The 15,501-nt window shown below is 43.8% G+C and overlaps 1 protein-coding gene across 23 annotated transcripts in view; it reads right to left on the bottom strand.

Annotated features, from left to right (window-relative positions):
- Window positions 1–7,977: 7,977 nt before the first annotated feature.
- The window catches only part of FOXN3 (forkhead box N3), a 215,704-nt gene continuing 208,180 nt past the window's right edge, over window positions 7,978–15,501 (bottom strand). For 22 of the 23 annotated variants that reach the window (XM_075151322.1, XM_075151305.1, XM_075151313.1 and 19 more), the window contains one exon: window positions 7,978–15,402. In XM_075151322.1, coding sequence (XP_075007423.1) covers window positions 14,853–15,402 — 550 coding nt within the window. In that variant the 3' untranslated portion in view covers window positions 7,978–14,852. The remainder of the gene's footprint in view (window positions 15,403–15,501) is intronic. The other variant, XM_075151330.1, reaches the window with a different exon arrangement.

The raw sequence follows: 15,501 nt of genomic DNA, 5'->3' as shown, positions 1-15,501 counted from the left end.
GGTGGAGCCCCCAGATGAGGCTGGTCAGGACCATTAAGGTCTATTAGTGCACCGACATGAAGTCCGATTGTGCAAGACAAACATTTGCTTTTTCATTTCATCAAGAGCTTCAGTTTGGAGCTGGTGTTTGCTCATGTCATGACAGTAAACACTTCACATGCAGGAAAAACTCACAAAGAGAATGAAACGAGCACTCTAGGATACTTTTATGTCTAAAAAGGATTTTGCTCTGGAGTATCCACCCCTGCTCTGAAACTTGGAGCATAGCACAGGGTGGGTTATCTTAGAGAAGGGCATGTGTTTGCTCAGAAGACAACGTGAGGCAGTGCACCCTTGCTTTGCCGTGTTAAGGATCTATGCAGAAAGCATTTCTGCCCATTTACACAGGACTCCTTGACCAGCACAGCTGCTGATGGCCTGCTGACCCACTGGCACAGCACAAAAGTCCCCCACGGAGAGTGAAGTGCAACGGTACCTCATGGTACACCGATCATCCCTATTGCCAGTGTAGGACAAATGCTCCAAGTACACAGTCCCGCAGATGTCTACACAGCAATGCCACGCAGAGGTGTCAGACCTGGTCTTGAAAGTGTCTTCCTGCTGTACTATTCTCGAGGTAACTGAGCTCCGCTGCTCAGAGCCCAGCACCGCCGGGATGTGCTGACCTGTCCTCCTGGGTAGTTCATTCTGCATCCAGGGGTCCCACCAGCCAGTCTCCTATCCTCCCCGCAGCTTGAGTGGAGTTAGCTCTGGCAGACTGAAGATTTTCCTCACCAGTTTGCACTGGAAAACAGTTTGCATGTTGCACCATGTCCCCACACGCCTCCCTGGATGTGTAACTAATTTCCACACTCAGACTCTGGGTAAGCGTGAGCCACAGTACCAGAGAAAGTATAAGTCTCCATTGCCAGAGGTGACTAAAACCCAGCCAGGACGTGCTGTGTATTAAGAGGCAATAAATCCACACAGTATTTGCCTTCATGACAGCCAGAGACTGAGGCAAAAAATTTGCTGTTTGAAAGTTCAAATCCAAAGATAGACAGGCAGTGAGATGTCTTGGATAATGTCGGGATTCGGACTGGGGTCTTTTCCATGAGTTCATACGTCAGGAGAAGCCCGAGCAGATGAAACCCAGCGGTCTGATAAGACTCACTGGTAAGCAGACGGAAACAATTTGATAAGACTTACTGGTAAGGAGATGCAAACAAAACACCCTGGCCCAGATGAAAAAGTTGTCAGGGGAGGACCCTCCCAGCTGATTACCCCTTCCCTTGGCAGCCTCCTTGCAGCCCCGCTCGCGCCGCAGCCCCAGGCTCTGTCCGCCTCCCTACCTAGGTGTGGGCTGAGCCTGCCCCAGAATCCCAGCCCTGCCTCCCATGAAAAATTTCTGTCTTGGTGACACACCCCTTCCCTTTGGCAGCCCCTTTGCAGCCTGACTTGTACCAGGGCTCCAGGCTTTTTCTCCCTCCTAACCCTAACCTTAACATTAGGAGTGGGCTAAGTCTCATCCGACAAACCCTGGCCATGCCCCAGTGAAAAACTTCCGAGGGGCTAATCCTTCTGGCAGCCCACCCCTTCCTTTGGCAGCCACTTTCAAGCTTCTCATTTTGTCTCAAAATCCGTATTTTATAGTAACATGTCTTCTTTCTAAAATGAAATATGTTTGTCTTTTTATTTGTATATGTATCAGACAGTTGTCCACATAGTGAGCTCTCAAGAATTTTAGTGGTATTTACAATCTGCATGAATAAACAACTGGAGGCACTTGGGATACAGGCTTTGCCTGCCTTTCAGCAAATAATCTTTTCTTCTGCCCCTGAACCCTGAACCAGAAATGATTATAATTCTACCTTGCAAAAACAGTCAGGCCCAAGTTAATACTTGGCTGTTTCAAAAAGAATTGCTTTCAAAAAAAAAATCTCCCAACTCTTGGAAATAATTAATCCATTTTTTTTGCCACGGCTACTTAACCCTAAAATAGGCCACCCAATGTAGGCTTCAAAGCCCAGCGACTCGTGGCTACTTGGCCATGCCCAGTCCTTCCTTCTTGAGCAGTGACTTGTCCTACAGACTGGGATCCCCGTATGATCCCTCCAGTCGCTGTAAACACCACTGTCGATGGAGATGATATTACCAGTGTGATGGAGGTGACTGATTTGCTTCCAGTTAGATACATTGTCACAGACTATTAATTTTACTGCAGCCTCATTTGAAGGGAGTGGTAAAGCAGCAGGGCAAGCGAAGAGCTACCGTCTGCGTGGGAGCACTAAATGCCCAAGCAATTAGGCTTCTTGTTCACCACATTTAAGCAGTCCCCTGTTTTCACATTTGTTTACACTCCAGCTTACTAGAGCAAACACAATGCCTGTGTAAAGTGAGACCTTTCTAAGAGGTCAGACGCCAGGTCAAGTCAGAGGGCTCTTTTTGCAAATAGCTGTAAAAACAGAGATAAGAAAAAATGGCGGAAGGTACTTAGTACCCAGATTTCGTGTTTGAGGCGGTCAGCCTGCCACCACCTGGGATAGGGTTCAAGAAACGAAGCAAAACAGGATAGTGAGGAAGAAGAAAGGAGGATGGAGACGTGACTTTTCAGCAGCAGAGATGTATCCTGATGTGGTACCCAGGAACAGGTTGATAATTCTCTTCCAAGTCATTTAACAAGTGGAATAATTTCAAGACTGTGATTTTGTTCTCACTCACATCAGCATTCATCAGGCTCCATCCAGCCCACTGGAGGTAACGGTGTTCAGCCTGAGGTTCAGGCAGTTTTACAATATCATTTCACTTTGGTACCTGGGTGAAGAAGTCACACAAGGCAGCTGGGCCCCGGATGGCCAGGAGCAGCCGCAGTGCCGGGACGGTGGCAGCGGTGGCACAGAACAGGCAGCCACGATGCTTTGGAGTAGGCAAAATGCTTTAAAAAGGGAGAAGTCCCTCAGAAACAGAAGGGCTAGCAGAGACAAAGCCATGTTGGCTTCCTACGTCAGATGCTGAGCACTCGCTTCTGACAGGGCTTCTCGCCTAGTCCTTTCCCCATGGCTCCTGGACACCTCAGGCAGCACCAGGAACCCCTCGTGCTATCACCTTTTCCTCCTCGGCAGCCAGCTTTCCTCTCCCTTCCCTTCCCTTCCCTTCCCTTCCCTTCCCTTCCCTTCCCTTCCCTTCCCTTCCCTTCCCTTCCCTTCCCTTCCCTTCCCTTCCCTTCCCTTCCCTTCCCTTCCCTTCCCTTCCCTTCCCTTCCCTTCCCTTCCCTTCCCTTCCCCCTGCCCTGCTTGCAAAGCTCAGCAGTTCAAAATGGCTGACTGAATGCTGTTTGCAGCCTTTTAGACAAGATTCCCCAAGTCCATTTTTTTTGCTTGGTGGATCACCAGCTAGATCTCGCGGCGGGCACGGCTCCTCCCCACCGCTGCGCCAGAGGAGAGAGCAGGCGGCGGCCACCAGGAACAGGCGTCGGGTCTCTCCCCCGATCGATGACCTGCTGTTGCAAAGCCAGTTGTGTTTGATTACACCCCAGGTAGTGTGGCTTCTGTATCTGAGATGGTGAATGAACTAGGTTGGAATAAGCAAGTGTATTAATTAGTATGCTGATAGTAGAATAAAGCAATTTTTTAAATCACTGAACAGCACTGCTCTTTACTATGATTGCAGAGATTATGTAAGATGATGATTAAAATCATGTCCCTGCATCACAGACTGATCCGTGTTTTAGAGATGCATAAACAAAGCTGCAAAGGAATGAGAGGAGACTGCATTATTTTAAAAGGCGCTCTGTTTGCCTGTCCTAATTAAGGGCAAAGCAGTTATGTCATCAACTTTTTTGTTGTCATTCTAACTCATCCTACTTTTTCTTTTATATTTTGCCAATAAGCCATTTGTTTTTTAAGACTGGGTGTGTACATATGGAAATGTCGGCTCAGGAGGAATCTGCTGCGTCATGCAACAATATGCAGCTGAGTTACAGGGTGTCCCTCATGCACAGCTTCTGGCTCCTAAGGTGCATCCAGCAGAAGTGTTTTCCTCCTATTTTTTGATGTAGCAACATTCATTTTAAAAAGCAGGAGAAGAAAAATGTCTGCGCTATCTTTTTATATTGTCTAACTGATGGAAAACAGACAGATAACAAGAAGTTGTACCTCAGCAGCAGGAAGATACTGCGTTTCAGGACCAAGCTACCAACAAAGGTGCTGGTTTTTTCAGTGACAGTTATTTGGGAAAAGCTTCTAGAAATTGATTGTCATTAAAGACCTGGAGAGAACATTGCTTATGATGATAAGCAGAGATTTTAAAATTTCGTGTTTACAGTTTCCTGCACTGTAATGCTTAGATTGCCATATATACACAATCATTATTTGATTTCTTACACGTGAATAGCAGCACTGCTGATCAAATATAAAGCAACAACCAATCCTAATGCAAATAGAAATATAAACAAAACCTGCAGATTTATAGGCAATCAAAATTATGTCAAACAGCGTAAGATTAAAAGCGGAGTGTATGTTTGTTATTAATTCTGACAGATGTTTGCAGTAGAGTGTTTTCCACGGAGTTTCTCACTGTTAATCATCTGTATTTTACAATGAAGTTTAAAAACTCTTTAATTATCTTGCGTGGATTGAACGTGCCCAGTCAAAGCATCACACTGTGTTAAAGCTGAAGAGTTATTCCTTTATAATATTTCTTTAAGAAGTAGACGTCACAGAAACCATTGTTATTTGATTTCCTGGCATAATACAGGATCCGGAGTACATAGAACAGAGCCTTTTGTCGTTATTTACATTCTCTTCTTTCTTTCTAGGCAACTTCACCCGACAGCGTGCGCACGCGAGCCAAAGGGTCAGAGGCAGCCTCTTTACAGGGGAGTCCGCAGTAACAGATGTTGTTGCGTAAAGAAAGGAATTAAACATGGAGGCCATACAGACTTAGGCATTTTGTCTGTACCCGTTTCGTGCACGACACCCATTAGGTACCTGCTCCTGCAAACAGGCTGGGTGAGCCTGGGGACCCGTGGTTTCTCGGTGCCCTGACCAGGTGAGGTCTGCTTTGCTGACCCTTACTTGGGTCCCAAAGCCTCCCGCCTCCGGCCACGCAGCAGCCCAGCGTCACGAGGACTGCCCGGGCATCCGGACGGGGACGTCTCAGTGGGAAGCACCCTGTCTGTGCTACCTGGGCTGTTTGGACTTCTGGGGCCAAAATTGGCAATGTAAAAGCTCATAGTCCTGTGCACGCCTTGCATTAGAACCACGTACTTACACAACCACATCTCTTTCTGCGTGGTGAGGAGGGGCAGGGGCCCTGCCATCATGCTTTACCTGGGGACTACTGCAGGGGAGATACTCAAGGGGCTGGGAGCACAGAGGCAGCCGCCCCGGGGCGGGTGCCCATACCAGGGGTGGGCGCCTCAGCCTCGAGGGCAGGCTGGCGTTCTCCCTCTCCCCGTGCGGCCCCCAAGGGCTCCAGCTCAGAGCGCAGCCATGGCGCCTGCCCCCCGGGTTTCTCAGGGCCAGGGCCCGCCCTGAGCGGGCCAAATACCACCGCCACCATGGGTGAGGTGCCGAGGGACTGAGGTGCTGCAGTGGCCAGGAGGGACCAGATTTTGGCACGGGGTGGCAGCACCAGCCATGTGGAAGCCAGCCAGAAGCCACCCTGAGCTGGTCACAGCTGGTTCCAGCCAGCTGAGGGCTGAGGTCAAGAACAGGGAGGAACCCGCTGGGTGCCACCGCTGTGGGCAGTCAGAGGAGAAGGGGGTACTCCTCCCCAGGCGTATTTAATAAAGGAACCAGCAAATGGAGGGCTGCTGGAGACCCACTTAATGTCAAAATGGGTCTGTGTGCCCCTTAAGGACTGCAGCCTGCAGGCAAGGCATGCTGGAGCAGGGACACCCCTGACGGACTGCAGCCCGTGGGCCACCCATGCTGGAGCAGGGACACCCCTGAGGGACTGCAGCCCGTGGGCCACCCATGCTGGAGCAGGGACACCCCTGAAGAAAGAGCAGCAGAGGAACTGAGTATGCCCAAAGCAGCAGGACAACGAGCAAATGCCAAAGAGCAGCAGCAGGAACCGGTACATCAATCACTTCAGCTGCTCACGCGGTGCAACAGCTTTCCAGAGGCGTTTTGACAAACTGAGCGTAACCCGTGATGGAAGTAAGGGTGTTGAGACTGGAGACAACGTAGGACAGGTGTTTATATAAGTGGTTGGTTGGTTGTGTCCTTTCTAAATACCCAAATGAGCTATCAGAAGTCTGTGTTAATTGGCAATGAAGTAAAACTTGCAACTTGGAGACTGTTTTGCCCATGACAGGTAAATTGCAAGGTTGCACAAAAAGCCTGTAGCACAGCTGGGATTCAATGTACCTCAAATAGCGTGCCTGATCTAAATGGTTTAAGGCCCTCATGTAATGCCCTGTGCTGAAACAAGCCCAAGACCAGTCTCTTGGCAAGCTTGCTGGCTGGCCTATAAAGGCTACAACATTTTCTGTGGAGTCTGCTTGTCTCCCTGCTCCTCTACACGTCGCTACGGATCGATCCACAGACGGTGCTGCATGATACTTGCTTAACTGGCAGCGGATGGGAGGGGGGATCCATTAGAGGAAGGCGGTCTAGAGCATAGTTAAGTGTTTTTTCCTTCTCACCAGTCTCCTCTCATCTCGTCTCCTTGGCCGAGTTTTTTTTTCTCCTCTTTGCTCCATTGCAGTGGCAGCAGATGCTGAGGATAGGTTACAAACTGAAACTCTCAGGCAATACATTGAAGCATCAATTGCCTGGTCAGATATTGGGGCTCGGCATTTTTATGCTCTTTTGTGTGTATCATCTCGGATATTTGTTTCTTCTGCCCCACTCCCCCCAGGACCTGTTTACCTCCATCTTGTCCCTCAGATGCCTACTGTGGTGGTCTCCAATACCAACCCCTCAGAATGGTTTTGAGACAAGTGAGGGGGACACTTTTATAGCTCCAGGTCAGCTGGAGTTCCAGCTTCAGCAGCCATACATTCTCATCATACAGTTGAGAAACCATCCTCCCCTGCTTCAGCAGCGTCTCAAACCAGGTGTGGAAAGATTTTAGTTTGACAGAAGGGGCTTTTTTTCTTCTCAATCCTTTAAAAAGTTTAATCTATAGACACATAAGGCTGTTCATAGAACACTTTCAAACCACAGTGTTTGGGGAATAATTTTATTTGTAAGATTTTACTATTCAGTTTAATTTTACTTGGAGAAAGCTATGAGGCAACTGCAATTTTTTTATACCCTGTATTATTCACTCTCTGAAGAGATGACTTTTGCACTGTTTTCTTCAACTCTAGACTTAGGTTGGATTGCTGGATCTATACAGCTCAAATGGACTAGTTTTTAGCACCAGTGAACAAAGAGCATTACTGATTCCTGCAGCAGCCCAAGGTGACTCGGGGAGGTTCCAAGTATTTGAAGAGCAGGACACCTCTTAGGTGGTTACGGATGGAGTCAGTTTAGGCAACCGGCTTTGAAGCTCTTGGCTCTACGGGATTTCGTCCTGCAAACAGTCCCTTCATGCTGCAAGGTAAAGGAGTAACGTGGCAAAAGAATTAAGAGTTCTGGTGCTGCAGAAACCAGAATAAAGCCTGGGGAGGGTTGATGCAGAGATTAGAAAGCAATGTTTTTCAGGATGTTATATATACACTGTTAGACATTTTTACTGAATCTCTTCTGATTGTTGCTAATTTAAAAAAAAAGATACAATTCCCAGTGAAATCAGCTTTGTTTCCAGGCTGCAAAACTGATGAAAAAGGAAGATCAGGACCTAACTTAACAGCAATTTAGTATGTCTAGCCATTTGCACGACAGCAAATTAACATGAGCTGGTATCTACTGCAGTGAAGATACAGGTAACATCCCATGGGGGCTAGAGCTATTTAATAATGAAGGAATTAATTTGTAAAAAAATTACTGTTGTTTCTCCTTAATATCTGGGCGTGTTTTGAAGCCAATATTCACACAACTACAATTGTTCAATTGATGCAACTCAGTAATTTTTATTGCAACTGGAAGACAATACATCACAGAAACTTTATGGTAGGTTTTGGGAAAGTGTTATTTACAATAATAATTGATGAAATAGTTTGTCTTTGGCAATATGATTACACATCAAGAAAATGTAAAATGCAAGTATGCCTCTAAATCAACATTTTCATATTTCCTAAAGATCAGCTGATTGCACTTGCCTTCGGACTGCTCATTTAGGTAAACACAAATACAACTTAACATCACTGTTCATTCCCCATCACAGTTCATATTTTAATATTGATGAAATTGGCAGTTTCAGATGCCAAGTACAGGAAAAAAATTGGCTTATCACTGTACTAAATTAACTTATTGGCCAGTTAAGGTCCTGTGACCCTTAAGCATTGATGCTAAATCTCTTGGTCTTTTGATTGCTTTATCACTTTTTTCTGTAAAACAAAATATTTCAGAAATTACAGATCAGAATATAAAAAAAATGTACAAGTCCATAATGCTTTTCATACACACACAAATCATTCCCTCCAACATTTTACATCATGGCAGTTTTAAGTAGTGAGTGTGAATGATGCAGGCATGGAACTGGTTATCAAATACAGGTATGACTTTCAACTGTTGTCCCACACACATACTCAGGAAATGTACAATGCTCTAGCAACTTAAAAATGTACTCAAGTTCAATGTCATCTAAACGAAAAAAGAAAGTCTTGGGATTTCAGGCCAGAGTAAACAAATGAAAAAGATTCCCATTTCTAGACGATCAGCCATCCCAGAATCCAGCATGTAATTTTAGCATCCAGTAAAATCCCTTCTAGCACTGAGGGCCAGCACAAGTTGTCATTTATCCCTTAAACCCTCAGATGATGAGCTCTCGTAACTGCTGGCCTGATCCAAAGCCCAACGAAATGAACTGAAAATAAAGAAGTGAAAGAAAACCCCCTTCCGTTGACTGTGAAAGGATGTTACATCAGGTTGATTTCCCCCTCTTTGCAAAAGGAAATGTGATACAGTAGAAAAACCAATATATAGCTTCAGATAAATATACCTTGTTTCAATGCTAAAACAAAACAAAACCCAAACTCCCAAAACCTGGAAAGGCTACTTATTAGAACAATTCAAAAGTGACCTTTAAATCATTTCTGGTTTTAAATGTACACCAGCAAAATACAGCACCATAGACACGTTAGGTTGAGACTTTTTTTTTTGGTCAGTGAAGCTAGTACTTGTTTGCTGAACTGTGGAAGAATTATAAGGTCATGTACATGATCAAAGATAAAGCAACCCAGCTGACAAGTCTCTGCTTAATTCAAGAATAACCAGTACTAAAAATAAAAATGCAAAAATAAAAACCCCTAATAAACCACCATCAATTAATACTTTCTAAATAAAAGGGGATTAACAGATGAATTCACAAATGTATGCAGATTTATACAGAACACCGAATGTTGTGTGTAAATCCTTATAAACTCCAGCTCAAAACAGAAACACACAAAATGTATAGTCTGACTTACACATCCCATTTCAAAGGAAAAGAGACATCATTACAACTTGGTAACTGTGCTAACTGCAATATAAACCAAACAGAAATTCAAAGTTTGGCAGATAACTAAGAGGGTTATCACTTAGGTTATATAGCAAAGTGTTGATGTATATTACATAGAGTAGTATAAATAATAAAAAAGTATTATTTAAATTAGATCACAGTGCTGCATTATGTGCATAACAGTGTTTGATATATTACTGGAGGGCTGTGAAGAACACTACTAAAACTTAACTGGTCAGACAGTCAACACTGATATTCTGTTACAATCAGGAGGATGTATGGTTCAAATGCTCTTTTGGTGGCAAAGTCAAGAAAACGTTTCAAAATATTTCCTATAAAATATGCCAATGAGCTATTCAGGCAGTAGTGACACACCTGAAGGAGCTGGGTTTGCATTCTCCATGAAGTGAAGTAAATTGCATTGCATCTGAAATTGGAAATGCATTCTCTCGATAGTTTTATTCTGATCCTGGAGCATGGGAGAGTAATGTTTTCAAAAATGCCTAGGGCCAGATTCAAGGAAAAATGGTAATAATAGTGAAACGGTAAAGATTTCCAGGAGCACTTGGGTGTCTATAGCTCCACTGACTGCAAAGGAGATCAGACACCTTCAAGTTCTAGAAAACCTCAGATTGCGCCCGTCTACATCTTTAGATGATTTGAGAGCCAAAATCTCAGTGAAAATCAATTGCGGCTACCAAGAAAACGTGACAAAGTGTTGTTTTGGTCATTTTATCCCTAGTGCCATTTAGGCTGTACAACTTAGGATTTCATTCTTGCTAACGTATGTCGATGTAACTCTACCTCACTCCAGTGAAGAATGCAGCCCCCAGAGTTTCTCTGCATCTTTTCCGAAGATAGACAGTAATTCAGTCAAACACTGGGAGCCGATGCATCTCCTTTGGGATTCCCTTCTCCCGTTAAGGTAAGAGAGGAGCCAGAATATGGACCTCAACTGAATTGCCAGAGAGAAGAGAACACAGTCACAGGACAGTTCTCTAGTCCTACACGGCACGCTGCCTCGCTCCCACATCAGGCTTTTCAGCTGTAAACCCCTGGGATCTCAGTAGAACTACTGCTGGTTTTGCCAGGAGAAGATCAGAATCAGGCTGCTTTCAGAAACAGCTATGGGGTGATACGTTAAAGCTGTTCAAGACCTGCGCGTGAATTTTTAAATGCAGGCAAAATCTGCATCAAAATGCAGTAGGACATCCAATTGCTTGCAGAACGCAAGCACGACGGGCAGATTTCACCTCCCTGCAGACGCCGGTGAAATCTGCTTGTGGCATTAGCTCTGGCCTGCAAGAGCTTCTTGCTGCAAAAGGCATATTCCAGAGGAACCCGCCATGAAGTCCAGTGACCCTTACAATTCACGCCGATGTGAAACTCGCCACTGAATGCTTGCTGACCTACTGGGATTCCCCCAGCCCCCACCTGTCTTGGAGAAACGCTCATTTGGCAATACTGATAGAGTGAGGAAAATGGAAAGTTAGAGCTTTGACAACTTCTCACCCCCAAATGGCTTAGTAAGGAAAGCAAACCAGCAAAACCAAATCACCTCATGTCTGGCAAGTGAGAGAGTTTGTAATACAGTGCAATTACCACTCCGTTTTGGCATGATTCAGTCAAAGTAGAGACAACTGGATTGAAAAGCTGACATGTTTTTTGGAAAACAAATTGGTCTCAATTCTTATAAAAAAGGAGAACTTCTCTGATGGAGTAGAACCAGTTCTGACAAAGCTGCCATTGTCAGCCAGGCACAAAAATGGTTTAAAAGGTGACTCCTAAATATTTTATACAAATCCAAATAATGTACTTCTCATCAATAGTCAGAGTAAGGGTCAATAAGGGCAAGTTGTTTTTAAACTCCAGAAATAATTTGTTGATGGCATTAGCCCTCAGCCAAACTGCTGGTTCCTGAACATAACTTTGTAAACTCCTCCTGAATAATACTTCCTTAGCAGATCAGACTAGGAGCAACAAATTTTACATGAAAATTAGATGCTTGCCAACATTTTAGGTTTACCAGCAAGTATATCAAGGAGTTGTTGAAGTCTTAGATAGATTATATATATATATATATAAAGATAACCTGCCTAATTAGATATTTATGCAAAATGACTGTTTTCTAAGGCGAGTAATACTAGTGGTAATTATACAGTTAGCCACCAAGAGTCCACATTAATGAACGGTACTACTTGTTCAGCAGATACTGATCTCATTTGCACTGACACACTGCAGACAGTGAAGCTGCTCTGGAATTAGCGTCGTGACTGTGGACAGAATCTGGCCACTGCCACACAACCACATCGCTTCCTCTGGAGGACAGAGATGGCTGAGCCATGGTTTGAGTGTATTTTCTGCCACTAAATTTGACTTTTCAATGCTGCTTTTTGATAAATATTAAACCACTCCTGAGCTGGTACAACTATGCATTAATGAGCAAAGGTGGTGGCAAACTGATACTGTAGTATTTTATATTTCAAATTACTCTCCTGAAGTCTGTAAAAAGATGAAGGACCAAGTTTTCTTGTGCAGGGGTTGCGTGGTTCACTGTCTGCGGACTCTGGCTGTAGGGAGCGTGGATCTGGGAAGAAGCCAATTATCCCAGTCCGATCACACAAGGGAAAACCTATGGCTCATTCATCTCTGTGCTACCTGCCCAAGGGACCGGTCCTTCCGGTTTTCCCCAACTTTATCTTAAGGGCTGCAGGCAGCCAACAGAAGTTAGTATCCACGTAATCCCGACTTAACTAATGCTGGGTATCAACCCTGCATGCATCGGCCCCAGCAAACTGCAGGGAGTGCAGAGCTGTTCCTTGCACCATCCTTGGCTCTCTCCTTCCTTATCTGCATAGCTGGCAGTCGTGCTGGGCTATGGCAGCTGTCAGGCAGCTCCTGGATCCCAGGACACGCTGGGTGAGATGGGAGGAGAGGCACCGTTTTGCTGTGCTGCCCCCAGTGTGGCCCTGTTCTTTACAGGACAAAATGCTTGTGGAGCACAGGAACAGGTCCAGAGCAGCCTGCCCTTCAGCCCTTCCTAAATGAACACAACCACAGGCATCTCCAAATGCAATTTTTAGTTCACTCCACCGAGTGGGAAATCAAACCCTTCTCTAACTCACTCTTCATAAACTAGATTCGTCTTGGTTAAACTGCTGCCTGAAACAGTTGTTAGGGATAAATATAAATGTACATTCTTTTTAAGAAACAGACCATTTCGTTCTGTTAAGTGGTTGGTTCCTGGGATTTTCTTCTTGCCTCTAGGACTTTCTAAGTGTAGAATTTTTCATGCCAAATTCATGAATCCAGGTGAGAGAGACTGTCTTATTTATTTCGCAGCTTCCCTCTGCTGTACGGATCTCCAATCTAATAGTCGTCATTACCAGGAGAGTAGCACTATACCTGAATCACACTCTCTGTAACACTGTTTTTTCTCTGGAAACCTCAGTAAGGCTCTTTACTAACTTCATTTTCTCATGGCAAATTAGCAAAGCTATTTTCTTGTCTACTTATTCCTGAATCAGATCAGAGAGTTTTCCTCAATTAACCTCCCATTATTCTCTTGATTCTGTCATACACACTCACTACTAAATTTGCCCTCAGATTATTGCGTCATGTTACACATGTACAGACGAAGAAAGGACACACTTTTACTTTTTTTTCTTTTTTTTTTTTCTTTTTTTAAACAGAAGTAGGGAGAGGGGGGCTGAATGTGCAGACAAGGCAGTATAATTCAACCATCCAAGCCCTACCAGAGCATGAAGATTTTATTTTTTAATATTGCAGAGTAAGTTCCCCAACAGTCAGTGTTTGTCCCTGAAGAAGGTTAAACCTTAAACACCTGCTTCAAAAAAACCCCAACAACAACAAAAAAGAACCAAAACAAAAACAAAACAAAACAAACAAAAAAATAAAACTCAAAAAACCAAACTCTAAGCCTAAGGGCTTAAAAATTAGAGGCATAGCCTTTTTCTCTATTTTCTATATTTATATGAAAATAATTCATGCTTCATGCTAAATACATTATTTACCTTACAAGAACTTTGTCATCTTTGAATAAAAAAAATTGTTTGCTTTTTGTATTCCCCCCCTCCCAAAAGGAATCCATACAATGTGGATCAAATTTCTTCTGCTGGCTACGCTGGTTGAATCTGGAAATCTGGTGTCATTTTTGCACAAATGAATCCTGACTGATGGAACTGCACACTCATTTCTGAGGGCAGTGTAGGAGCTCTTTTGTTGAACTTCCGAATTTTACTGTTCACCAATATGCTTTCCTTTTTTTTTTTAAATACAGAATACTACTAATGGCAGGTTTTGTAGCTTTGTTTCCCCAGTTAGATCAAGGATTTGATCCACAGAAAAAGATTCTGATGTATTTCCTTCCTTAATATCTACTGTAATTTCTTAGACTTGATTGCTTTTCACTCAGGCAGTTTAGAAGACATAGCTTGTTTTTCCCTAGTACTATTATTTTTTGCACGCAGTGCCAATCTTCGGGCTTATGGCTTTTTGAACATTCTTTTAATTTAATATAGAAGACAGAATTCAATGATTAAAGATGCTACTAACAGTGCACCCTCCCCACTTCTTCTCGTTATTTCACTGAAACCCATTGCATACATAGCTCAAATTTCCCCAAACTTAAAGTTATCAGTCTTCACATTATGAGCCACATATAGTACGTGAAGCACTAAAAGTGCATTACGGTTTGCGCAGTTGCCACCAGTGGCTGTCCAAAGACTTCTATGGCACAACGTATCCAAGTGCCACTAGATGGTTCTTGGTTTGGTGCTGAGAAGTACGTGCCTCCTCTTTCCCCCAAATCTCTTTATTCACATTCACTTCTACCCAATTGTAAGGCCATTAAAGAAAATTCTTAAGGGCCAGGCCTGAAAGATTACTAAATTATGCACAGCTCTTCTAGTATAAGAGGGATTTCCAAGTGCCCAATTTTACTCCCATCACATTAATGTTGATGTCACTGCGTATTCAACCATGCATTTTTGACAAGCCGGAGAAAGCAATGGCGATTTTGGCTTTTTTTTTTGTTAACTGTTTGTCTTCAGGTAATGAAAAGCTTTTGTAAATTAGCTGAGTGTCGGTATGAGTTCTATGGCTTCAATCTCCTTTAAAAATAAAAATCTTAAGGGTCCAAAAAAAAAAAAAAAAAGGAAAAAGAAAAAGAAAGAAACAAAAACAAATAGAAAGAAAAACAAAAAAGGAAAAAATTGCTGATATTGCCACAAATCATTAGAATTCACCTGACGTGCTGAAACAAAACTTTGTAAGTTCAAACAAATCATTGATTTGTTCTAATTTTTTGTGGTTTCCTTTTGCTCTTTCTGCCCCTTTGCCGTCCGATTGGTGATGTTGTTCAAACAGGATCGAATTCCTGCTAAATGCAGGAGTGATCCTGCTGCTTCTTTCATCTCCTCGTCGTCACTCTCAGGGGGCTTTTCTGTACGTCTCTTTTTAAGAGGCAGTGTGTCACTTGGTACTTTTTTTGCCTTCATTAAATGTTGCCTTTTCTTGTGCTGGGATGCATACCCACTGTCAGCTAAAGAATCCTTGGTCTCCTTCTGATTTTGCTTTTTGTCCTCCTCTTCTGTTTCACTATGGCTCTCGTGGCTCTGGAAGCTAACTTCACTTCCTTCACTGCTGTCTTGGCTACCTTTAGTTGCAAATTCATACTGGTCGTCAGCAGAGGAAGAGGAAACGGAGTCACTAGCAGGCGATGTGCTCCTGTGGTTGGAAGATTTGGCACTGCTGTAGTTGTGATCCTCCTTTGGATCACCGCTAACAACTGGAGAGCCACAGGACTGTTCGCTTTCTGTCCGCATCCGGCAGTTTGTTATTCCATTCCTGTAAAAACAAATCGAAGCAGTCTTAGAAGCCACAGAGATGTGATTCTGCTTCAGTGCAAAAGATGGTAAAGTAAAGCCAACTGACAGATAATCTAAA

This window comes from Calonectris borealis, chromosome 5 (assembly GCF_964195595.1).
Source record: "Calonectris borealis chromosome 5, bCalBor7.hap1.2, whole genome shotgun sequence".
NCBI classification, from domain to species: domain Eukaryota; kingdom Metazoa; phylum Chordata; class Aves; order Procellariiformes; family Procellariidae; genus Calonectris; species Calonectris borealis.
Note: the sequence above shows the minus strand (reverse complement) of the source record. Positions and strands in the feature narration are given on the sequence as shown.